The sequence below is a fragment of the Glandiceps talaboti genome, chromosome 18, assembly GCF_964340395.1.
Source record: "Glandiceps talaboti chromosome 18, keGlaTala1.1, whole genome shotgun sequence".
Classification (NCBI taxonomy): domain Eukaryota; kingdom Metazoa; phylum Hemichordata; class Enteropneusta; family Spengelidae; genus Glandiceps; species Glandiceps talaboti.
In genome coordinates, this window is record NC_135566.1 from 20,634,263 (window position 1) to 20,660,971 (window position 26,709).

The 26,709-nt window shown below is 36.7% G+C and overlaps 1 protein-coding gene across 1 annotated transcript; it reads left to right on the forward strand.

Moving 5' to 3' along the window:
- Window positions 1–2,298: 2,298 nt before the first annotated feature.
- On the forward strand, window positions 2,299–4,395 carry LOC144449820 (sialate:O-sulfotransferase 2-like). The gene is made up of 3 exons (XM_078140394.1): window positions 2,299–2,539; window positions 3,199–3,402; window positions 4,019–4,395. Exons 1-3 carry the CDS (start codon window positions 2,299–2,301, stop codon window positions 4,393–4,395), a joined length of 822 nt encoding a protein of 273 aa, XP_077996520.1.
- The last annotated feature ends 22,314 nt before the right edge of the window (window positions 4,396–26,709 follow it).

Below are 26,709 nucleotides of genomic sequence, written 5' to 3' on the forward strand. Positions count from 1 at the left end.
GGTTTAGCGATCAAAAGTGCGTGTTTCACTTTGATTAGTATACCATACCGCCAATCGAATCTGTAACAATATGGAACCAGGCAGTAGTACGTATTGTAACATCAGTCCTATTTGGAACACAATATTATAAAGGCTTAACAACTCAATTTTCTACGTGATCAATGTATGCCAACACTAAATTTAAAGGTTTGGGAAATAGAAAATAAAATAAAATAAGTTATCACCACAACGTCATGACGCCACCATGCCCTGACTGAACCATATATGAATATTAATGGGATATTAACTATCGTTATTTAATGTAAATAATCCATATTTTTGTTTGTTTGTTTGTTTGTTTGTTTGTTTGTTTGTTTGTTTATTTATTTTTAGATAGATTCATAATTTTATACGTTTGTACATCCAATGCAGACTTTTTTCCAAATGTCATCATTTTTAAAGTGACGCAAACTGGGTTTCTAAACGTAATGTAAAATGAGCTGTATGGCATTTCTTATTTGTGACCATACGTAGGATTGTGACGTCATTTTGGTTTATTATACAGACTCGGAACCATATGTAGGGTTGTGAATGTTTTATCTATTTATCAAGACATCATTGAACCGACCGTATGGTTTGCTCCACTTGCTTATTTCCATAGAATTCATTAGCCATCGAAACTGTGTTCGTCTTTATATATCGAGTACCAGGTAGCGTGTGTCAGCCTATTCTATTTATGTGGTTATCAACAATTTTTGAGGGTTTTCTTTCAGTCGGTATGATTGTTCTCATAAATGCTTGAAGCTAACGGGGTCATGTCAATTGCTTGAAATAGATCTTTGATATACATATGATGTGTAGAATATAAAGATAGGAGTATCGAAAGGAAGAAAGACTAAAACACAGACATAAAACGTAATGTAGTTTTATCTGGATGGCTTAAATATTACGTGTATTTTTGAGCTTTGACCCGAGATGTTTTATCGTATCCCACTCATTGTGGATTTGTTATGGTCAGTGCATTGCGCAGGTGCAGAAATCAGTCTAACCTCGTGTCGCAACAAGAGTTTTAAACACAATGTTTGCGTGACTCGCGAGTACATCCTTACCATTTGACATGAATGGTATATGATTTGCATACTATAGGGGTATGCATATGTACAGAAACATAATCTACAACGTAACGGGTTTCCTTTAATGTGTATACCATAGATGAAGCAATCGTTTGAGACTGTCTACACCAAAACAGTACCTAGCCATGTTTAAAAAACAGAAAGTGAAATTTTATACTTTGATTGGGTTTGTTATCATAATGATTTTAGTTTTCCGATCGTCATTGACAAAATACAAGCATTCCTCTATTAACTCCGGTAAAGATTGGCAGATAACCAAACCTGTTCCTCATCATGATACTCCGAGGAAGATTATAACATCAAAACCAGACCTCAGCTTATCCAGAGGTAGGTTACTTTCCACAGTCTTTTCTGGGTGGAGTGGGGCAAGTAGGTGTGGGCGATTGAAAGAATTCTTGTCAAAGTCGAAATTTTCATTCAATTTTCATTCGAATTCGTATTGGAATATAAGAACACTTCCTAATATAAGATTTATGTTAGGATTACGATTCACAAACTGTGTATTCCTATTTTTGTCATCAAATGGAGTTGTGACCTTTTATCAGCAATGTTTGACACGAAGGAAACTAATATTTACACATACCATAAAGATTAGTACTTTGTCTTTAGCTATTTGTCGAGATATTAATATGCCAGAGAATTGTTTAAATGATTAGTGGCGTTAGTGATTGTGTTGATGGCAGTACTTTAAATATTGTGGTGGTGGTGGTGGTGATGGAAGATGTGATGGTAGTGGTGGTGGTGGTGGTGGTGGTGGTGATGTTGGTGGTGATGGTACTGGTGGTGCCGGAGTTCTGGTGGTTTTAATTTCAATCTGTGATGTTTACGGTGGTGGTGGTGGTGGTGGTGGTCGTCGTCGTCGTCGTCGTCGTCCTCGTGGTGGTGGTGGTGGTCATGGTGATATTGACAGTGGTGGTGGTGGTCGTCGTCGTCGCCGTTGTCGTGGTGGTGGTCATGGTGGTGCTGGTGGTGCTGGTGCTGGTAGTCGTGGTGGTGGTGGTGGTGGTGCTGGTAATAGTGGTAATATGGTGATATTGATGGTAATGGCGATGGTGATGGTGATGGGGGTGTTGCTGCTGTTGCTGCTACTACTGCTGGTTCTAGAGCTGGTCGGGTACGATTTTGTGATGCTTCTGTCTCTGCTTCTACTGCCTGCGATGGTTAACGACTATGTATGGCTAACAACATGGATAGATTAGGATATGACGATTTATACATACTGAACGATTCTGTTATTAAAGAAAGGAAGACCATTAAACCTATCCAATGGAATTGTGACATGAAACTAGCAGAGAAAGGAGATTGGCCGTTAGTAGCATTGGCTAGTTTTCCTGGTTCTGGTAATACATGGTTAAGACACTTAATAGAGAAATACACTGGGATCTATACTGGAAGTTATTATAGTGATGGCAGCCTTTACAGTCGAGGTACGGTTGTATACACATTTTACACACAACAAATTTGCCATATATTTTTCACTATTGGTTGGTTGGTTGGTTGGTTGGTTGGTTGGTTGGTTGGTTGGTTGGTTGGTTGGTTGGTCGATCGCGGTCGGGTCGGATGAATGGGTGGGTGGGTGGATAGATGGGTCAATAAATGGGTATGCGTGGACGGATCTGAAGTTAAGTGTATTAGTCATCCTGCATATAGATGTGTGGCTATTTGGATGGGTGGATAAATGGGTATGCGTGGACGGATCTGTATTAGTCATCCTGCATATAGATGTGTGGCTATTTAGATGGGTGGATAAATGGGTATGCATGGATGGATCTGAAGTTAAGTGTATTAGTCATCCTGCATATAGATGTGCGGCTATTTGGATGGGTGGATAAATGGGTATGCATGGATGGATCTGAAGTTAAATGTATTAGTCATCCTGCATATAGATGTGTGGCTATTTGGATGCGCCATCAATTTAACAATTGGCGAGAAAAATGATTTTGTCGCTCAACACATGTAACGATAGACACGATCGTTTGTTTACATTTCTAATAATTTTAAGTTTCTCTATCTTTGTTTCTCTCTCCCTCCCTCCCTCCCTCAATCCCTCTATCCATTCATCCCTTTCTCCCTCACTCCATCCAAGGTTTCAAAGGAGAACTCAGACCATGGGAAGAGGGGACAACAATTGTGGTCAAAACTCATGAAACGGAAACGGCGCATATACAACATTTTAATGCTGTCATTTTACTCATAAGAAATCCATTTGATGCTATTATATCTGAGCGTCATCGACAGCAAGGAGGTGGGCACAGGAACTATGCAAATAAGGAAGCATTTGTTGGCGAAGGTATTTCCTAAAATTAATTATTCTTTCATTTTTTTTTTTTTTTTGGGGGGGGGGTTTCAACTTTCAAAATAAACTCTGCGTGTGTGTATGTATGTATGTATGTATGTATGTATGTATGTATGTATGTATGTATGTATGTATGTATGTATGTATGTATGTATGTATGTATGTATGTAAAAGTGACAAATAAGAAACGAATGATTCAGTCCCAATCAATAAATGCAATCCGACGTTTCGAATAAAAATTAATTTTGTATGTAGGTATGTATGTATATGTGTGTGTATGTATATAATGTGTGTATGTGTGTGTGCGTGTGTGTGTGTGTGTGTGCGCGCGCGCGTGTGTGTGTGTGTATGTGTGTGTCTGTCTGTGTGTGTGCGTGCGTGCGTGCGTGCGCGCGCGCGTGTGTGTGTGTGTGTGTGTGTGTGTGTGTGTGTGTGTGTGTGTGTGTGTGCGTGCGTGCGTGCGTGTGTGTTCCATAAATGTGTCAGTTGAAATTTGGGGTAACAAATCTTTTCACAATTTAGATACACGAACTGCGTATAATTAACCAGGGTTTAATTTCAACATTCATGCCGCCATGGCAACCGTACTTTTTATCTATTTATTTTACAGACTGGAGAGGAATGGTACGTGATTATACTAACTACTGGGGAAATGTAACAATGCAGTGGCTGAACAGTGGGCTACCAGTCTTGGTTGTACATTACGATTCCTTAAAACACAATTATTTGGAACAAATGACAAGGATTGCTGATTTTCTACACGTGCCCACAGTCGACCGACATCCAGAATGTCTCGTCAAGGACCCGGATGGCCTATTCAAACGGAAAAATAACCAAGACTTATTTCGACGTGATCCCTATGAAACAGATATGTACATCAGAATAAAGAAAAAAATCCAATCTGTCAATGCAATTTTACTTGATAGAGGTATTAGACCAGTTGGACAAAGAGATAAACATTACATTGAGAGTCAGCTATTGAGTTGAAATTCTTGTAATTTTGCAATTACATAATTTGGTGTCATTTTTTTGGGTTAAGGTAACGGTGTCATGAATTCCTTAATGAATAACATTAAACTTTGGTTAATCTGGGTGATATGATTTTAAGGTAGATTTCATACGTTGAGTACAGATCTAATGGTCGAGGTTAGTGTAGTTTCAGAGTATATGGCGTAAAGGTATATACAAAACGTATCGGACAATAGTGAATATGTCAAATGAAGTTCATGGACGTCGCCTTGGAAAACCTGCCAACAAATTTTCCAATGTGTATTGTATGCGTTGATTCAGCACATGTAGTCTACATAGTTAGCATTGGTGTGGCACTGTATTCAGGGTTGTACAGCGCCACCACGAGTCTAACATTACGAAAGTGGTAAAACTGAAAAATACAATCGTTGGGGGCAGCGCTGAACACGTTCTGATGGGGTATGGGAGTGTCCAGATTTTACTTCCAGGGGGACGCAGGAGGATTTTCCATTTTCCTTGTGTATTTTGTTTTGAAATGATGGAAAAAATTGATGACCCCCTCCCCCATACATACATTCATACACATGCACACACACGTTTGTGTCTGTGTCTGTGTCTGTGTCTGTGTCTGTGTTTGTGTTTGTGTTTGTGTCTGTCTGTCTGTGTATGTCTGTGTCTGTGCCTGTGTGTGTATGTAATCATAGACAATGGGGAGGAAATCCACTGTGTATGGTGTAATATGCCACACAAACAGCATTCAGTCAGTCAGTCACAAAGAACATTTTATTGTAAACATGACGACTTCCCTTGTGAAAATAAATACTTTAACTTTCGTTGAATATTGTAACTTTTTATGACTTTTTTAAAACTAAAATTCAATAGTAACCCTAACATATACAAGTACTTTAAACACACACATATGATTTCCGTGTATCCAGTGTAAATCGTGATAGACACTAAGAAGACTACAGTCGCCATGCATAATCAAACTAATAACGATATCTTTCGTGTTATGGGACTATGTGGGTATACTTCTTGACTATTTGTTTTATCTTTTAACTCATGTAATAAGTACAATATTTTGTTATACTCCCAGTATTCAGAGATTCAGCTTGTCTACAAAACATGCACAAATATGGACATTGTTTCATTGTTGGAATGAATTTCATAAATTCACTGTTCAACTGCTATAACTTTACAGGCTGTATTGAAAAGTTGAATACTGGTAGTTTCACTTTGGTAGTAGAAAAAGAGACTGCAACCATTGCTCAGAATGGCGAAACTTAAAATGATAAAAAAATTACAGATATTGTCCATTTCAGATCAATCACTGAGCTCTTCAAATTTGTCATTGATTTTGTCAAAACAATTTATCAATAAACTGGAACTTTCAACATGCCTCAGGGGGAGAAAAACATGGATCAAAGATACTCAAATATTCTCACAAGGGGTCTGTAAGTGGTGTACATATTCAATACACCAAAGTTGTGTTCAGCTGGGCAATCAGCTATTAAAATGAAAGTTTGTTATGCCAAAGTGAATATTATCAGACTGAGGTATGTGTACACACAGCCCAAGGACCAAAACTGATACTTTGGAAAACTACTTGGATAACTAATCAGAATAGCAAAGAGAGTTTATCAAATTCAATAAAATATCAAACATAGTATCTTGTAAACATTAGATTTCCTCTTCATTTTCTAAATATTTTTCACTTAAATGTCATGGGATTTCAGAAAAAATTCAGTCACTTTGCTTTCTCAGTGAATTAGTATACAAGTACCGTATAGTTTAGCCACTGAATTGAATTCAAGAAAACTGACTCCAAATGAAATAATAACTGATATCACTATAGTGACTCTGATGAGAGTGAATCTGACATTAGTGTAATAGGTATTATTGAATGCTGATAGAACTGTTGATAATAGTGATAGTGATATTGAAGAAATAATTTCTACACATTCTTGAGGGCTGGTTATTTTGAGAAGTGGCAGGATTGCAAGTAAATTTTTGCTTGGTCAAAAAGAGTGTGGTTTTTTCCTTAGGCCCCCACCTAAAATACTGTGGAAATTTGTTGTGCCCCCCCCCCTCATTTGTCCTGGGAAAGTTGGTGCCCCCTCCCCCCCCCCCCTCCACGAAAATCCTTTCCTCTCCCCCTACGCCCCCCCCCCCGAAGTAAAATAAGTACACTCCCCTAATAAGGAACATGCTGCGGGCAGCGAACGTACGTATTTTGCAGTTCCTAGGCAAAGCGGTATTTATTAATACACTGGTATGAAACGAGTGAGCTTGAAATATAGCTACATCTTATTACTTTCCCACGGGTTGAATTTGCAAACGCAGTAGATAATATTTGTTCATAACTTAGAAGTTCACAGCATACAACACGATCACGAACAAATCACAGACGAAATCCTAGTCATGTAAGAATGGATAAAGAAGAATAAAGATGCAATCCTCTACCATTCTGTTTACTCTGTGGAGTACTATTCGTTTGTACGTATTCAGGCATTACAGCAGAAATTATGTTGGTTTGCTCTTTCACTCATGGGATATTATGTTTGTGACACAGAGCTAGACATATTTCAACTCTAGATTAACAATAACGTAACAGACACACTAAACACAGCAGAATCCTTTGCTTAATCACATTGAACACTGATAAGCATTGCCATTCTTTAACAGTGTCGCAAAACAGGCTTCAATAGACACATAGTCATACACACAGATACACACAGTCATACACACATAGACACGCACAATCACACATACATAAACATACATACATACATACATACATACATACATACATACATGCATGCATGCATGCATGCATACATACATACATACATACATACATACATACATACATACATACATACATACATACATACATACATACATACATACATACATACATACATACATACATACATAGACACGGTCATACACACAGACACACACATAGTCATACACACAGACACACACAGTCATAGATACATAGACACACACACGGTCATACACATATAGACACACTCAGTCATACACACTTAGACACACACAGTCATACACACATAGCCACACACACAGTCATACATACACAGACACAGACACAGACACAGACACAGACACAGACACAGACACAGACACAGACACGGTCATACACATAGACACAGTCATATACATTTTGACACACAGACATACACATACACATACACACACACACACACACACACACAGACAGACACACGTAGTCATACACAGACACACACGGTCATGCACACATATAGACACTCAGTCATGCACATTTAGACACACAGTCATATACACACATAGACACACACATACACACACACAGTCATACACACAGACACACACACAGTCATATACACACATAGACACATAGGCATACATACCGACACTCACACAGTCATTCACACATATACACACACAGTCATACACACATTGACACATAGTCACACACACAGTCATACACATAGACACACACGGCCATACACACATAGACACACACACAGTCATACACACAGACACACACGGTCATACATACATACATACACACACACATACATACATACATACATACATACATACATACATACATACATACATACATACACACACACACACACACACATACATACATACATACATACATACATACATACATACATACATACATACATACATACATACATACATACATACATACATACATACATACATACATACATACATACATAGACACACTCAGTCATACACACTTAGACACAGTCATACACACATGGACACACAAACAGTCATACACACAGAGACACACATGGTCATACATACATAGACACACACACGGCCATACACATATAGACACACACACGCTCATAGACACACATAGTTATACACACATTGACACAGTCATACACACAGACACACACAGTCATACACACATAGACACACACAGTCATACACACATATGAAAACATTACAGTTCATGGACTTGATAATTTTTAAAGGCTTCAATTGTTTATTTTCTAAACAAAATACCAATTTGACTACTTGTACATCGCCACTGTGCGCGGCATGTATGCAATTGTTTCTTTTACATTTAGAAGTTGTCTGAATGTGTGAAAAAATTGTCATGTCCCATGAGTGAAATACTAAACCAACATCATTTCCACTGTAATGCTCAAACCACTGAATGATCATGAACAAATCGCGATATGGGTAATTTTAATTGTTTGATTTTACAGCCACCGATTTAATTATAGAAAAATGGTATATTTTAATTTTGATTTGCACGATTAAAAATAGAAACAAAACGTGGACAAGCTATGTAACGGCTAGATTACAACAAAATAACACACGAAATTGTAGTCATGTAAATTAGAATGACTAAAGAAAGAATTATACAGAAATTAATGGAAGATGTTTTGTTCGTTCCTCGATTTCAAACAGTTTACCTAAAGCAACAACGTTAGGGTGTGTCGAAAATTCATTGGCCAGTTGGGGTAGTCATGGCAACAAAGCGTTCTACACGGTTCTTGCTCAGCGTACTAATATGATATAGCTTAAAGATTTCAGTGGCTTGATAATCTGATGAACAGACACTTGCTGCTACTTGTCCGCTGCTACGTAAAAAATGCAAGCATTCACCTATACGATATTTCTAATTCTCGCCCTGTTTTTTTTACTTGTTGCTGCCGACAATTCAGACAATACCAAAGAACGACCTCGTGTTCAGCTGAGTAATGTTAAAGATGAAGAGGGTGACCCCACTTGTCCGTTAGACGGAGGATTACCTGGCGATTCCAACAAAAACAAAGATATACCCGAAGTTCGAATTAGAGACGAGAGTTTTCCCGAAGACTTCGATATGAAAGGACAACTGGATGGGAAACGTGCAAAAAAATCAATGAAGGGAAAGGAACAACAAAACCGTCGATCTAAGGGAAAACATGGCAGTGTCAAAGGTGAAGATATAAAACCAAAGAAAAAGGACAAGGGCAAAGATATAAAACCAAAGAAAAACGATAAGGTAAGGAATCACTTAACTCTGGTGTTGTTTTCCCCGAGATCGATGTTATATCTATGGCCCTAGTAATTGTTAAGTATATTGCAAAATGCATTGAACTAAGAATCCTGTCAAATATATGCAGAATATATCATTTGTTATTATACACATTAAAGTTGTTAAGTTCATCTGTATTTCCTCTGTTGAAATTCGATTTTCAGTCCATACTGTCTTGTTGATTTACTTTGATTTGATCGTCATGCATTCTATTTTTGTAAGGGGGCCATGAGTGCAAAGGATCGATTAAATCGTCGACTTGGAGAAATGTACGGAGATCTCAAAGACAATGATGCCGAACAAAGGAAAGAAAAGAAGGTAAGAAGACACTTGTCCATTTCATTTGTTTATATTCTTAAAGATAGAAAAAAATACATTTCATTTTCTCGGTACTCGCCTCGATCTGATTAACATCCGATATAGTGGTCGCCTTGCTGGTCGGCTTGATCTATTACCTAGTTTTTGCTTTTGTCGCAACGCCCTTAATTAGAAGTGAACATCTAATACAAAACACATGTAGTAAACAAAATGCCGACCACTGCAGCGGTTTCATTGCTTCTTATTTTGGGGTTTTATTTCTTACACTTTTTGATATTTTGCTGATAACACTTCAACATTTTAAAAACCTTGCAACTTGCTGGATAACAATTATTGTTTTGCAACTTTCTCACTTGTAAAGTATAAGTTTTGAAAGAAATGACCAAAACTTGAAGATTATGATAAAAAATTATCATGTTTGCTGAGAAAATATAAATCCCAAATAGATGAGAAGTAAACTGTTAGTTGTATACTGTGTGTGTACGAAACATACCCTACGGCATACATACAAACCAGTGTACTAGCAATCTCTGTCTGTTTCATTGTTTCTAAATCTTGAATTCTACTAGTACTCTCTTGAATTCTACTAGTACTCTCTTGAATTCTACTAGTACTCTCTTGAATTCTACTAGTACTCTCCTGAATTCTACTAGTACTCTCTTGAATTCTACTAATACGCTCTTGAATTCTACTAGTACTCTCTTGAATTCTACTAATACTCTCTTGAATTCTACTAATACTCTCTTGAATTCTACTAGTACTCTCTTGAATTCTACTAATACTCTCTTGAATTCTACTAGTACTCTCTTGAATTCTACTAATACTCTATTATATTCTACTAGTACTCTCTTGAATTTTACTATTACGCTCTTGAATTCTACCAATACGCTCTTGAATTCTACTAGTACTCTCTTGAATTCCACTAAACGCTCTTGAATTCTACTAATACTCTCTTGAATTCTACTAATACGCTCTTGAATTCTACAGATTTCATACTTTGTATTATTTCTACAAATTGAGACATTCAAGTGGTTCAAAATGATAGAGAAATCAAGAAATATTAAACACACGGGCAGGCAGGCAGACAGACAGACAGATTGATTGATTGACTGGCAGATTAAACACAATGGGGTGACTCGTTGACAGGCATAATGAATGGACCCGGGTGAATGGATTATGGATGGATGAATTAATTAATTAATTAATTAATTAATTAATTAATAGTACTAGTAGAATTAATTAATTATAGTACTATAGAGAGTACTAGTAGAGAGTACTAGTAGAATTCAAGAGAGTACTAGTAGAATTCAAGAGAGTACTAGTAGAATTAATTAATTAATTAATTAATTAATTAATTAATGATTGATTGATTGATTGATTGATTGATTGATTGATTGATTGATTGATTGATTGATTGATTGATTGATTGATTGATTGATTGATTGATTGATTGATTGATTGATTGATTGATTGATTGATTGATTGATTGATGCCCCTGATATGTCCAAGATGGATAGACTTTGCTATACAAACATATACATGCCCCTATTATGCCCAAGGTGGATAGACTTTGCTATACAAACATGTAATATGTCCAAGTGACTACACTTTGCTAAACAAACATATACATGCCCCTAATATGTCCAAGTGACTAGACTTTGCTATACAAACTTATTCATGAAATACAAAGCGTACGAATCATCGAAACAATTTTCTTCATGATTACGTTGTCTCTCTACAGAAGGCATCGAAGGAAAATGAGCCGGACATGAATTTGAACGGCTTCAAGAAAAGATTCAACGCTGAAAGGTTCCCTGAGGACTCGCATGGGATGTACGGTACGCCAGACGACATGCAAATGGTAGATGACTTTCCATATCATTATCACCATCATCATCATCAAGCCAGCAGTTTGAATCCAAATATGCATCATATGGATCCACGCATGCGTCATATGGATCCACGTATGCATGGTATAGATCCAGATATGCATGGTATGGATCCAGATATGTATGGTATGGATCCACGTATGCATGGTGTGGATCCAGATATGCATGGTATGGATCCAGATATGCATGGTATGGATCCAGATATGCATGGTATTGATCCACGTATGCATGGTGTGGATCCAGATATGCATGGTATGGATCCACGTATGCGTGGTATGGATCAAAAGAACATGTTCAATGATGGATTCCGCTATGGATTAAATGAAGAGGAACTCAACCATCGAGATCATCCAACATCAGCAAGTTTCAGAGGATCGCGATATCGCCATCCTGACGAACTCTAGACGATCAATACAGCAGTACTACATTAACTAAAACTACAACACATACACATACACACACACACACACACAGACATACATACATACCTACCTACCTACCTACCTACCTACCTACCTACCTACCTACATGCATGCATGCATGCATGCATGCATGCATACATACATACATACATACATACATACATACATACATACATACATACATACATACATACATACATATTTACATTGCGTTTTTTAGTTTTTAAGACATTTCAAAATGAAGGTAGAAAGTTACTAGATATGTCTATTATGTTATGGAGTTAAGATGAAATTACCATTCTAAATTTAATTATTTGCGAAGCTAAGTTGACCTACATAATATACTATAGAGACACGGAGAGTATGTAGGCCTACTCTGTTTGTAATATAAAATAAATAAATAAAATTTAATCTATTTGAATATTTTCATATTGATGATTACTTCAAAGACATTTTTGTCTCAGGATATATGGAATGTGATATGCCTTCTGAAGGTATACAAATCCTCACTTCATCGGCGGCGGCGTCGTGTTTTACGACACCGTCCATGACGTATTGTGTCTATATGTGTATAACCGTGTGTGTGTCTATGTATGTACGACTGTGTGTGTGTCTGTGTGTATGACCATGTGTGTCTGTGTGTATGACTGAGTGTCTGTATGTGTATGACCGTGAGTGTGTACGTATGTATGAGCGCTTGTGTCTGTGTGTATCACTATGTGTGTGTCTCTGTATGACTGTGTGTGTCTGTGTATGTATGACCGTGTGTATATGTATGTATGACCGTGTGTATCTGTGTGTATGACTGTGTGTGTCTGCTGTGTATGACTGTGTGTAGCTGTGTGTATGATTGTGTGTGTGTCTATGTGTGTATGACTGTCTGTGTCTATGTTTGTATGGCTGTGTGGGTGTGTATGTGTATGACTATGTGTGTGTCTGTGTGTATGACTGTGTGTGTGTGTGTCTATATGGGTATGACTGGGATATGTGTGTATGACGGTGTGTATCTATGTATGGATGACTGTATGTGTCTAAGTGTGTATGACTGAGTGTGTCTGTGCATGACCATGTGTGTATATGTATGTATGACTGTGTGTGTCTATGTATGCATGACCGTGTGTGCCTGTGTGTATGACTGTGTGTATCTGTGTATGACCGTGTGTGTGTCTGTGTGTATGACTGTGTGTGTGTGTGTCTATATGGGTATGACTGGGATATGTGTGTATGACGGTGTGTATCTATGTATGGATGACTGTATGTGTCTAAGTGTGTATGACTGAGTGTGTCTGTGCATGACCATGTGTGTATATGTATGTATGACTGTGTGTGTCTATGTATGCATGACCGTGTGTGCCTGTGTGTATGACTGTGTGTATCTGTGTATGACCGTGTCTGTCTATGTATGCATGACCGCGTGTGCATGTGTGTATGACTGTATGTATGTCCATGTGTGTATGACTATGTGTCTACGTGTGTATGACTAAGTGCATATGTATACGTATGACTGTGTGTCTATGTATGTATGACTGTATGTGTCTAAGTGTGTATGACTGAGTGTGTCTGTGCATGACCATGTGTGTATATGTATGTATGACTGTGTGTGTCTATGTATGCATGACCGTGTCTGTCTATGTATGCATGACCGCGTGTGCATGTGTGTATGACTGTATGTATGTCCATGTGTGTATGACTATGTGTCTACGTGTGTATGACTAAGTGCATATGTATACGTATGACTGTGTGTCTATGTATGTATGTATGACTGTGTATGTATGACTATGCGTGTGTCTGTGTGTGACTGTGTGTGTCTATGTATGTATGACCGTGTATGTCTGTGTGTATGACTGTGTCTATGTATGTATGAATGGGTGTTTTTGAATGTGTATGACGGTGTGTGTGTCTAATCAATTAAATTCAGAAACCTATCCGATAATCAAACATATAAAGAGATATATAATTAAATTCAAAGCGTCTAGTAATTAATCTCTAAGTAAGATTGTAACCATGTAAAGCATATCAACTGGAGGTGTCATTTAGGTCAATACACCGCTACCTTAAGTTGGTGATCGATTTGTAATCACGTGACTGCTTGCTTGGCAGCATTCAATTGGTCATAAATGAAAAGATACGTTTCTGTCCCCTAGTAACAATTGCTTCGTTACCTGTTATTTTTCCAACATCGTCTTAACGTGCTGGAGACGACACCATGGACCTACGTATCAGAGTAACGATTTTGGTCGCGTTTCTACTCTCTGTTTCTGCAGAACTACAACAACCCTACATAAGCGATCAGCCCGAAGATGGTCGAGGAGGAAACCAACAACTGGTGAGTCCTTAGCCATAGATGCAAAGGAACAAAGGAATTCATTAATAATGGACGCCAAGATCCTTCTGCAACTACAAGTTGTACAATTATTTGCCGCTGACATTTTTGTTGAATCGTGTCGCCTTTTTACTCTACTTTTTCAGCTACTTATGGTAGACTTCAGTCACCATTGCCCTTTCCCCATATATGTAATGACAATCTGATCTGAAATATATTTTCTTCCAAGCATAGATTCTACTTTTTATTCATGTCTACATACATTTCAATTTTCTATTCAAAACAGTCTCGGTCACAACATGACAATTTCTCTCCAGCATCACAATTTCTCTTGTGGTCATAAGACATAACAAAATTATTAAAACTCTATCAGTAGAGGGCGTCAATCTCTGCAATGAATAAATAGTAAGCTGTACAAGATTATTCAACTTGTACAAGAGTTAATCCGTAAAGGAGACTTCACCCTAAAGGCCCAGTTTTGATTAGGGTTAAAATTTAGGTTGGGAAAAACGTGTTTGCTTGGCATAATTGTATTTTTAAAACTTTGTCCCGAACAATCTAGTGACAATCCATACTGCTCTACTCATAAGATAACACTAATGTGAGAACATAGGATTGAAACCCACCCCTTTAAACTTGAAATCGGTAGACTCAGTCACTTGTAGTATTTAATGAGTTGTAATGGTTATCTGAGATACCGTGATAGTTGTGTTAGAATGTTTGCTGTAGATGTCACACATACAGATGAATATGACCTACTAGTTTTCGAAAGAAAGCCAACACCCTTGCCGAGGGATATGTATGTACGCGGTGCATCTCATACTGTAGTGGTGACAGATGTACGTTTTCCATACAATCTGTTCTTCTAACAAGTACATATTGTACACATTTGAAGTGAAAGTGTATTTTCCAGTGTGTTATTAAATGAACAATAATATTTTTTGCAACAAACTATAAAACCAAACAAAGCAACGATATATATATGAACAGCAATAGTCTAGTTCCCCACGACCGTGTTCCGATTTTACACTACGTTATCTTCACACAATTATACAGTAATATGTGAAGATAACGTTCGTGAAATCGGAACACAGTCGTCAGGAACTCGACTAGAACAGCACTGAGGACACACTTGAATGACATTAGCCAAGTAAGGCTTCTAAAGGCCAGGAATTCAATCTAATATTCTAAAATAAGTGTTATCTTGTCAGTGGAACCATGTGGATTATATCGGATCGCTCGTTTGTTGCTTGATGAGGACCAACTATTTCCAAAACTCTAACAGACAACTGGCTTTTAAACCCTAAACTAAGCTGAGCCTTTATTTAATCATTTTATCAATACAACATTTTTTTATCATATTCATTGCCTCCTTTATTTCGATTGATTTACAAAACTGGTTAAGATACAGTCACAGACAGTTAGTTTGAGTCCAGTGTTCTTCATTCCTGTAGACCGAGTACATCCTACATGTTTACGACAATCATTTAGGGAGCCTTCAGTACTTACCAGGGGAGTGCCGTGGAAAGTCACTTTTTACAAATCGGTCCTCAGGGGAGGGCCATATTTTAGAAAATAGATATTAGGAGATGGTCACATTTTACTTTGACTCACTTTTTATCGAATTTTGCGTTATTTTTGTGATTTTGGCATGGGCCATCAGTTCCAAATCCTACTGCTACTACATCCCACCACTGCCACCATTGTAAAGTAATATCATAACATATCAGTGGAATGCAATGTATTAATTGTTAGTTGTGGTGTGAGCGGGTCTCACAATACTAAAGGGAAAACAAGATGGCAAGATATTGGGGATAATATATCACTTTTTAGTACAAAGAGTTAAGGGAATGCGAAATTTCTGTAACGAATACAGGGGCACATGACAATGTAACACATTGGTGATTAGTGACGCATATACTGACGTATCAAATGTAGATAATACGGATTTCGACGACAATTTGACAAAAGTCACGGTCGCAATTATTGTTCGTAATTCATTTGCAAATGTTGTAAGGTGTGTTGTTATTCATGCAAATTAATTTAGTCACTACATCCCACCCTTACTTAGGATGACTGTCATTAACCCCCACATCTTAGGATGATTGTAACTAACCCACATCTGAAATACACGCTTTGATTGAAGAAAACATAAAAACGCTAAAGAACAACGATACAACATTAATTAACGTGTCCCTCATTTTGTTTTACAGGAGTTCCATAACGTTAAGCTCGACTTAAGTCACCGTCCAGCCTTTAACATAAAGGAATACGTGCAACTGACACAAAACCCAGGCTTAAAAATATTTAAGCTACCTGATCAGTTGCCGCTATCGAAATTCGCTCCTGGTGATGCATTGGCATGGGGTGACGGCCACGACGACCTAGCCAACGATGACATACTATAGGGGATCGGGAGGAAGCTTTACACATGGATGGTATCACCTAGATGACTTGAAACGCGAGCTTCAATTCACTGCTTTGTAACACTGCATATTAGCCTACAATTTTGATATCATCGAAGAAGTGGGCTTTTGCTACCTGTTGTATAATATTATCATAAAACTATGAAATCAATCAATCAATCAATCAATCAATCAATCAATCAATCAATCAATCAATCAATCAATCAATCAATCAATCAATCAACCAACCAACAAAAAGAATTTGTATAGCGCCAGAATCCAATACGACGTAATTTTCTATGGCACTGAACAGAAAATAGATCAATGTAAAAAGTTAGAGAAAACTCTTGCAAACAGATGTGTCTTGATGTCCTTCTTGAATTTATCGACAGTTGAGGAAGGACGAAATCAAGTAGTATTTTGATTCCCTCGATATTGTAGTAGTTACGTTTGGGTTAATGCATGTACACACAATGACAAGACTGTAAGTTTCCTACGTGATATTTAAAAAAACCCACATAACTCTCAGTTGATATAGAAAATTTCGTTTTGAATCCTGATGATGACTATGCTCTTTGACTAGCAGAAGTCTCTTAGTATTTATAATACATGCAAATATATTCAAAATATTTGAAAAGTTACTATAAAGCTAATGGTATTGTAATATGTATATACATTTTGATGTTGAAAGTTAAAGCTGGACATTTATGTAGACGTGGTAAAAGGAACTGGTCATTTATGAACTTGTAATATATAATAAGAAGCTTTATGTGTAGATATAGATAAGACTCTCTGAGTCTTAGGTCGTAGCATTAACCATCGTTAATGCTGTACATGGTGATTTATAAAGTGAATGAATAAAGAAATTGCGTGCTGAAGCTGATATATCATGGTTGATATAGTGTATTTGTGTAATTTCGTGCCTTGGGTTTCTTCCCATGGTATCAACACCAATATGTGAAAGCGTAACTATAAAGACATGGGGAGGATAAGAGATGATTACCTCATTACCAGGTACTGTATTTGGAAAAGTTATCACCAGTTTATATGTATGATAGAGTTTAGAATCAGAGAAATTATCTGGGTTTATTATTATTACATCGGATTTTTCATCTTTAGGATTTGATGACATTCGGTTAAATCATGTTCTTCATAATTATAAACTTATTCATGTAATATACAAGAACTTCACAACTTAGGGGTGGACCATTTGATATCCTGGGGGGGGGGGCTTGGAAGATTCCGGGGGGGGGGAAGATGCCAAGTGGATTTGCTTGAAAAAAAAATCCGGATATGAGTGGGTGATGGAAAAAAAATGGACCCCTGCTGCTAGAAAAAAAATCTTGGCAGGGAAATGATACACAGGTTCGAGTATACTGTTCAACCTGCTCGTACCTCTCCAACCAGGACACTTGTCAAATCATGACAAACAGTTTCAAACACATGGAATAACCTAAAAATTGCCTAAATAGAAAGAAAAATCTACAGATTTGGCAGGGGGACCCCTTGGACGCCATCACCCCAGAGGCTACTCATTCGTTAAACCAACAATAAGATTCACCAAAACTGGTACAAAAAAACTTGAAAAGCTTCTAGGGGAGACCCCCTAGGACCCCCCCCCCCCCATATGAGGTAGATACATGTATGTCCAGGCCTCAAATCAAAGTTCTTCCCTCCACCTCTTACTGTCAAGATGCTATGAAACTTTATTTCAAAAATGTTTCAACCATGTGTAGTTGCTTTTTACAATTGAAAGACTTGAAAAGACTCTCCACCAATCTTCCAAGCCCCCCCCCCCAGGATATCGAATGGTCTACCCCTTAGGAAAGATGAAGGAAACTTACATTCCACACAAGTCCCTGATGCATTTCTTTTCTTCACTCTCAACCATATATTCTTCTTGTCTACATGTGATGTAATGTATTGTAATATTGATAATGAGCAGTAATGCTGAAAGTAAATACATAATATTGAATAGTATGCAAATAATCAACTAAAAGAGCTTCAAAAAGACATAAATATTGTGATGCAATCAAACAAAGCGCCTCTTTTATATGTTTTGGGATTGGGTAGGAATTACGAACGAATTACAAACGTTATCATTGTAGGTTAGAAATTAATTGGACCACAATGTCAGTGGTAAACAATTCAACTATCTTTAACAATACTAGAAAACGGTCTCCTTATCATAGCACTACGTAAATTTTCTCACATGTACACTATTACCACAGGACATAGCAAGATGCAATCCGAAAGAAAGATATATGGTTCTTCTATAGTTATCTGTTATACCATTGGGCCTGCTGACAGACATGAATATCGGGTATTCGATGTATGCGTCAGGATGAAGCTTCCAAAAGGCGAAGTTTGAGATCAAAGCGACTTGTAATTAATCTCTAAAATTATATCTAACATTTTATATAGCTATCTGTAAGTTAAACACGATGGTGAGTTTACTGATAGTATTAATATACTATAGGTAATCAAGGTAACTATATCAACTGGAGGCAAGTATCCATTGAGGTCAATCTGCCACTATTTTTAGTTGGTAATCGTTTGTGATCACGTGGTTGCTTGCTTGGCGGTATTTTATTGGTTATGAAAGTCTGGAAAATGCGTTTCTGTCATAATTGCAGTAGTCATTGTTTATCAACTGATAGTGTTAACTTTTCACCACCACTGACGTTTTGGAGACGACAACATGAACCTACGTATAGGAACAACATTACTGGTCGCATTTCTACTTTCTGTTTCTGTAGCACAACAAGACCAAAGTCAAGACCAGCCAGAAACTGGTGAAGCAGAAAACCAAGAACAAGCACAGGTGAGATCAATTGTTTAATGTAGGATAAACAAAAGTAAATTCATTTCTTTAGGCGTCACACCACCCCCACCCCCCGCGTATACGTATGTTGTAAGCTTATGTAGTGCTATGAATACAAAGCCAGTACGTAATAGTATGTAGTGCTATGAATACAAAATCAGTATAGTAGTATGTAGTGATATGAATATAAAGCCAGTATGCAGTAGCATGTAGAGCTATGAATACAAAGCCAGTACGTAGTAGTATGTAGTAATATGAATACAAAGCCAGTATGTAGTAGTATGTAGTACTATGAATACAAAGCCAGTATGTAGTAGTATGTAGTGCTATGAATACACAGCCAGTATGTAGTAGTATGTAGTACTATGAATACAAAGCCAGTATGTACATGTAGTATGTAGTGTTACGAATACAAAGCCAGTATGTAGTAGTAGTATGTAGTGCTACGAATACAATGCCAGTATGTAATAGTATGTAGTGCTACGAATACAGAGCCAGTATGTAGTAGTATGTAGTGCTTTTTATTATTATTACTATAAAATATCTTTATTCAGGGTAAAACTCAATAAGCGTTACAAACAACGCAGAGCGTTGCAGGGTCGGCTTCTTTCCATTGAGGATCTCATACTTCAAATCAACAATCACACAAAAGTCCACTTACAAATACTAAAACACATTAGGACATAAAATACACACATTGTGACAATATAGCTCCAGATAAATAAAATAACTGCTAGGCAGAAGAAATGTCTCTGTAATTGTCTTTTAAGTGTTTAATGGTTTTAGCCTGCTTTACATGTTCAGGTAACGAATTCCATAGATTTCCTCCCTTGTGAGTGAATTTGCGGAGAGCTTAGTTATTGTGAGCTGGTTTGATATATACACTGCTAGCTTTACTAAAACGTGTATTATAATCATGAATTTTGGAAACAGGTGTGAAGCATTGTAACAAATAGGGGGGAACAGTACCATGGTAACATTTGTACATCATGGAACAAATGTGAAATTTATGTCTTTCTATCAACGAGTGCCATTCTAAAATTTGTCTGACTTTAACTGAAGGGATCTGTGGGTGGCAATTTAGGACTACCTTCCCTGCCCTGTTTTGTAGAGTTTGTAGTTTAGAAATTAGCTTATTTGTACAGTTAGACCAGATGATATCCCCGTAATCAAACATTGGCAATACCATGGAATTGACCAGCATTTTGGCAGTTTTTTGAGGTAAAGCAGACCTAATTTTACGGATAATACCTAACCGCTGTGAGATTTTGGCACTTATATGGGCAATGTGTGATTCCCAGGTGAGAAGTGGGTCAAACCATATACCAAGGTATTTAAATGTGCTGACCTGTTGTAAGATTTCATTGTTGATCTTGATATTCAAATTATTTGAAGTATTGTACATTTTTCTCCTCGGACCGAATACCATACACTTTGTCTTTTTTACATTCAGTGTCAATTTATTAGCGTTTAACCAATCATGGATTGACCTCATGTCTTCGTGTAACTTGCTACGAATACAATGCCAGTATGTAGTAGTATGTAGCGCTACGAATACAATGCCAGTATGTAGTAGTATGTAGTGCTACGAATACAATGCCAGTATGTAGTAGTATGTAGCGCTACGAATACAATGCCAGTATGTAGTAGTATGTAGTGCTATGAATACAAAGCCAGTATGTAGTAGTATGTAGTGCTATGAATACAATGCCAGTATGTAGTAGTATGTAGCGCTACGAATACAATGCCAGTATGTAGTAGTATGTAGTACTATGAATACAAAACCAGTATGTAGTAGTATATGTAGTGCTATGAATACAAAGCCAATATGTAGTAGTATGCAGTGCTATGAATACAAAGCCAGTATGTAGTAGTATGTAGTACTATGAATACAAAACCAGTATGTAGTAGTATATGTAGTGCTATGAATACAAAACCAGTATGTAGTAGTATGCAGTGCTATGAATACAAAGCCAGTATGTAGTAGTATGTAGTGCTATGAATACAAAGCCAGTATGTAGTAGTATGTAGTACTATGAATACAAAACCAGTATGTAGTAGTATATGTAGTGCTATGAATACAAAACCAGTATGTAGTAGTATGCAGTGCTACGAATACAATGCCAGTATGTAGTAGTATGTAGTACTATGAATACAAAACCAGTATGTAGTAGTATATGTAGTGCTATGAATACAAAACCAGTATGTAGTAGTATGCAGTGCTATGAATACAAAGCCAGTATGTAGTAGTATGTAGTGCTATGAATTCAAAGCCAATATGTAGTAGCATGTAGTGCTATGAATACAAAGCCAGTATGTAGTAGTATGTAGTACTATGAATACAAAACCAGTATGTAGTACTATGAATACAAAGCCAGTATGTAGTAGTAGTGCATGTATGTAGTGCTATGAATACAAAGCCAGTATGTAGTAGTATGTAGTGATATGAATACAGAGCCAGTATGTAGTGAGAAAATTTTAATAGTGGTTGTGTGTACAAGAAGAGAAATAAATATGTTCGAAAAAAGCCAACACTCTTGTCGAGGGATATGTATGTATTGATATTGTGACGGCAGATGTAAATTTTGCAAACAATCTGTTATTATTTTATAAGGTTAAATAGGTGTACATTTAGACAGCGTTTTCCAGTGTGACAAAATGAACAATACTTTCATCAAGTACAACGAACTATAAAATCTAAAAATCGACACATTAAACATATACGGAAAAGTACAGAGGACTCACTTGAATGACGGCGACAAATCATTCAATGTTGAGTAAATGTAAAGCGTCTAAAGACCGTGGATTCAATCCAAAGTTCGCAAATGAATGAACCATATGATTTATATCGGATCGCTGTTTAGTTTTGTTGAGGACCAACTATTTCCAAAACTATAACAGACAACTGGCTTTTAAAACCTAAACTAAACTGAGCCTTTATTTAATCATTTTATCAATACAACAATTTTTATCATATTCATTGCCTCCTTCACGTAGACCGAGTACCTACATTTACAATGCAACCAGCGGATAAATTTCTGTATCGAATGCATTTCAATATGACAGCGTATACAGCCTTCACAAAAATCATTCCGCAATTGCTTGTATACTTCCATATTGGAAACACACTAAAGGAATGAGCAAAAGTTTCGGTGGGGAGGCAACCGAAACCACTTTGGGATGCGAAGTGGGAGGGGTACTTGTAAATGGTGAAGGTCTGAAAGAGGGTCCGTGAAAGCGACGCGTACGTGGTGTGTGCCTTAATATATATGTGTATGTTCATCACAGTAATGTGTAGACAATATAGTAAAGTATTGAGACTAAAATATGGGCATTGAAGACAATATTCAAGTACTCTATGGTTTTCAATAATGTGTATGGTTATACATGTTATGGCGCTAATCAAAAGTCCTACATTTCCTTATTTTCAAAAAGGCTCTTATCGTGCGAGGGCAAACTCCCCACTAGCGATCAATGGTGATACTGTTTCTCCCTCGAATTAAGATTGAAGATAAAATTCCTGCTGGCTAAATATCTCAAAATATGAGATCTCTCATTGCAAAGCCCACTTTGTACTGAAATGTCTTCTTATGTATTGACGCTGAAGTCGATTGCTATCGTTATTTTAATGCAGTGTACCATATAATTGTACAGCTCCAAAATTGAAGGTGTACTGTTTAATTGCACATCTCCAAAATTGAAGGTGTACCGTGTAATTGCACAAGGCCTTTTAAAAATATCTGTGTATGGGGGGGGGGGGGGGTTACGAAAATTCATGGGTTCATTTCGGGGTGGTGGTATTTTGAGAGCGTGAAGGGATGGCTAGGATTTGTTTTAGACCAAAATATCATCTCCTATGCCCACCTCCTCCCCCTACCTAAGGATGGTTATAGTTTAACTCATCTGAAATGCCCCCGCTAATAAGGAAACATAAAAACGCTACAGAGAACAATAATACAATATTGGTGATTATATATCTGATGTTCTGAATCAAAGTTTTCCCCACTTTATTTTACAGGATATCCCTAAAGCTGATCCTATTAAGGTTGATTCAAGTCATTTCCCTGCCTTCGACGTAGAGGCTTTTAAAAAGAGATACTCGCACCTCATGCCAAAAGAAAGCCTGGACTTACAACCAATCAAGTTAAACCTTCCTGATCCCTTGCCTACTCAGCAATGGACTCGTATGGTCAAATCCACCAAAAACAGTGACGTGGAGAATGTTCACGACGAAGACGGCGTAATATAATGTCGGCCATGATGCTTTACAAACAGATGACTAAGATGGTGACATATCTAGACGAAAGTTAGAACGCACGCTTCAGTGATTTTGCAGCATAGCTTTTTAGCCTACCAATATCCCAGAAGTTTGCTTTTGTTATCCACTTACATATAACAGTGCATTGGCACATCATAAAATAATGTTTATAAATGAACAGTACATTTCATACATATAAGGCTTGGATGATTTTGGAAAATTTCGTTTTCAATCTTGACGACTACACCCTTTTGACTAGCAGGGACCTTTTCAGTATTACATATTTTATTTATACATGTGCAAATGAATCATAAGATTTGACAAGCTGTGATATATTGCGGTGCTCAAAGTTGAAATCGGCCATTTTCAGTAATACAGACGTGTTATAAGGAACTTGTTAATTTTTAGCATGTAATAAAAAATAAAAGAATCTTATTAAATGTGTAAATATACATTGGACCATACTGTCCGACAGTTAGTATGGTAGAAGTATTAACAATCGTTAAACTTACTGCTGTACAAGCCATGGGGATTTATATGGAGCGAATCAATAAAGTAATTGTTTGTTGAAGCCAATTTATCATAGTTTCTTGTGGTGTGTGGTTTTCGTTTTGTTCCAAATGATTATATGTATGCATCTTTTCCTCCCCACATGGCCGGGAAGAGGAGGTTACATATATGGATTGAAGAGTCAGCTGAAAGACATTCATGAAACCCATAAACTCCCCACTCCCCACCATTTAACTTTGCCAGTAGTTTTATCTTTTACACACACACTTCAAGAAGAAAAGTAAATTATTACAAGAAGGCTATGACAAGGAACGGAACATCAAGTGAAATTCACTGACGTTCAGTCACTTATGACTAAATATTATTCTATTCTATTCTATTCTATTCTATTCTATTCTATTCTATTCTATTCTATTCTATTCTATTCTCAGACTGTTCTTTTCTGTTCTATTCTATATACTATACTATTCTGTTCTATTCTATTCTATTCTATTCTATTCTATTCTATTCTATTCTATTCCATTCTATTCCATTCCATTCCATTCCATTCCATTCCATTCCATTCCATTCCATTCCATTCCATTCCATTCCATTCTATTCTATTCTATTCTATTCTATTCTATTCTATTCTATTCTATTCTATTCTATTCTATTCTATTCTATTCTATTCTATTCTATTCTATTCAAGAATGGTCATAATACAAAGTGCAAACACCGGTGACGGTATTTTTTGAATATTCGTAAATACCTAATAACTCCATTATTTTGTATTATGACCATCGCCCTTTTTATCGACGGACAACAAGACAGAGGACTCAGCGGAGAGAGTGCAGACAGCGAGTGTGATGAAGACCAGCTGCGATGAATATAATAACTGAATGAATCAATAAATAAGACAGTGTTCTATCTATTTGAGTTGGGTCCATCTCCTTGCTTGTCAATGACGACACATCTATTTGTATACAAAAATGTAGCTACGTGCGTACACAAATACATTTACCCTTAGGTGATTTAGGGAGCCTTCAGTATTTCCAGGCGGAGGGCCGGAGGAAATCACACATGGTCTGTTAAGTAAAACATGACCCCCTCCATTCCCCATTTGTAAAAAGTGACCCTCCCCTTTGTCCAAATTTGTAAAACATAACCCCCCCCCCATATACTGAAACGTCAATCAATATTCGCATGATATGTATACATACAAATTAAATGATTTTGACTCTGTATTAGAAAGCAATATTTGTACAGATAAAGTGACAAACAGTAAAAGACTGGCTAGTTACCTTTCAATCTAGTTAGTATCTAAAAGGTACTTTCCATGTTGTGCATACTTTGCCTAAACAGAACAAGGAAAGGTTAGAAAATATACTGATAAGCCTTAATCGTATTGAGGAAGCTATCAAATTAGAAAATGAGCGAGTTTATGATGATAAGAGGAAATTTAAGTGCCAGCACTATATATGCAATCATCCAAGGATTTTGAATACCTTAAAAGGTTTAGAAGCAAGAAGCAAAGAATTGTAAGTCTGCTCGAACGACTTGAAGTTCTAACCAAGAAATCAAATGATATATATATATATATATATATATATATATATATATATATATATATATATATATATATATATATATATATATATATATATATATATATATATATATATATATATATGGTGTACCACTCAGTGCAATGGGGAGAAAATCAAGGATGTTCAAATTCGGAGAGAAGGAAGGAAAAAAGACTTAGAAACAGCATTATGTGAGATCTGTGTATGAAAAGATTATTATGGCAGATTTTATGGATTCGTCCTCGGTTCCGCGGCACCTGCTACGATGGTACTACGAGCAAAAGTGAAAACATTGTCAAAGTTAGAGGCACATCTGATTGTCCCTATGTACAAATTTAAATATATCGACTGATATGCTTTCAAATTGATAACTGATAACCTGCCATGTGATGTTAGATGTTGTATAGAGCAATAGATTGAACAAGAGAGTGATGAAGAATCAAGTGATGAGTAAAACTGTACAAGTGATGAAACTTACTAGTATTTTTTTATAATTCCTGATTTAAAGTAGATTATTTTGTAGAAAAAAAATCATTGTCAATAATATACAATTATTGTGTACATTATCATCCATTCGATAGTACCCAGTCTTCAAAACATATCTTGTATATAGTTATAATAAGATTTGTTGTATGTCACAATTATGTTAAGTAAAAGGTAGGAAACAAGTAGTAGAGAGATTGAGTTTTCAATTTATGTATTGTTTAAGAAGACCGTTATTGTTCTATTTTACAT

What these genes read in the sequence shown, in the direction of transcription:
- LOC144449820 (XM_078140394.1), top strand. Translation starts at nt 2,299, where the DNA reads ATGGATAGATTAGGATATGACGATTTATACATACTGAACGATTCTGTT. An exon ending in TGGCAGCCTTTACAGTCGAG is followed by an intron (nt 2,540 to 3,198) that starts GTACGGTTGTAT and finishes ACTCCATCCAAG; the next exon opens with GTTTCAAAGGAGAACTCAGA. An exon ending in GGAAGCATTTGTTGGCGAAG is followed by an intron (nt 3,403 to 4,018) that starts GTATTTCCTAAA and finishes TTTATTTTACAG; the next exon opens with ACTGGAGAGGAATGGTACGT.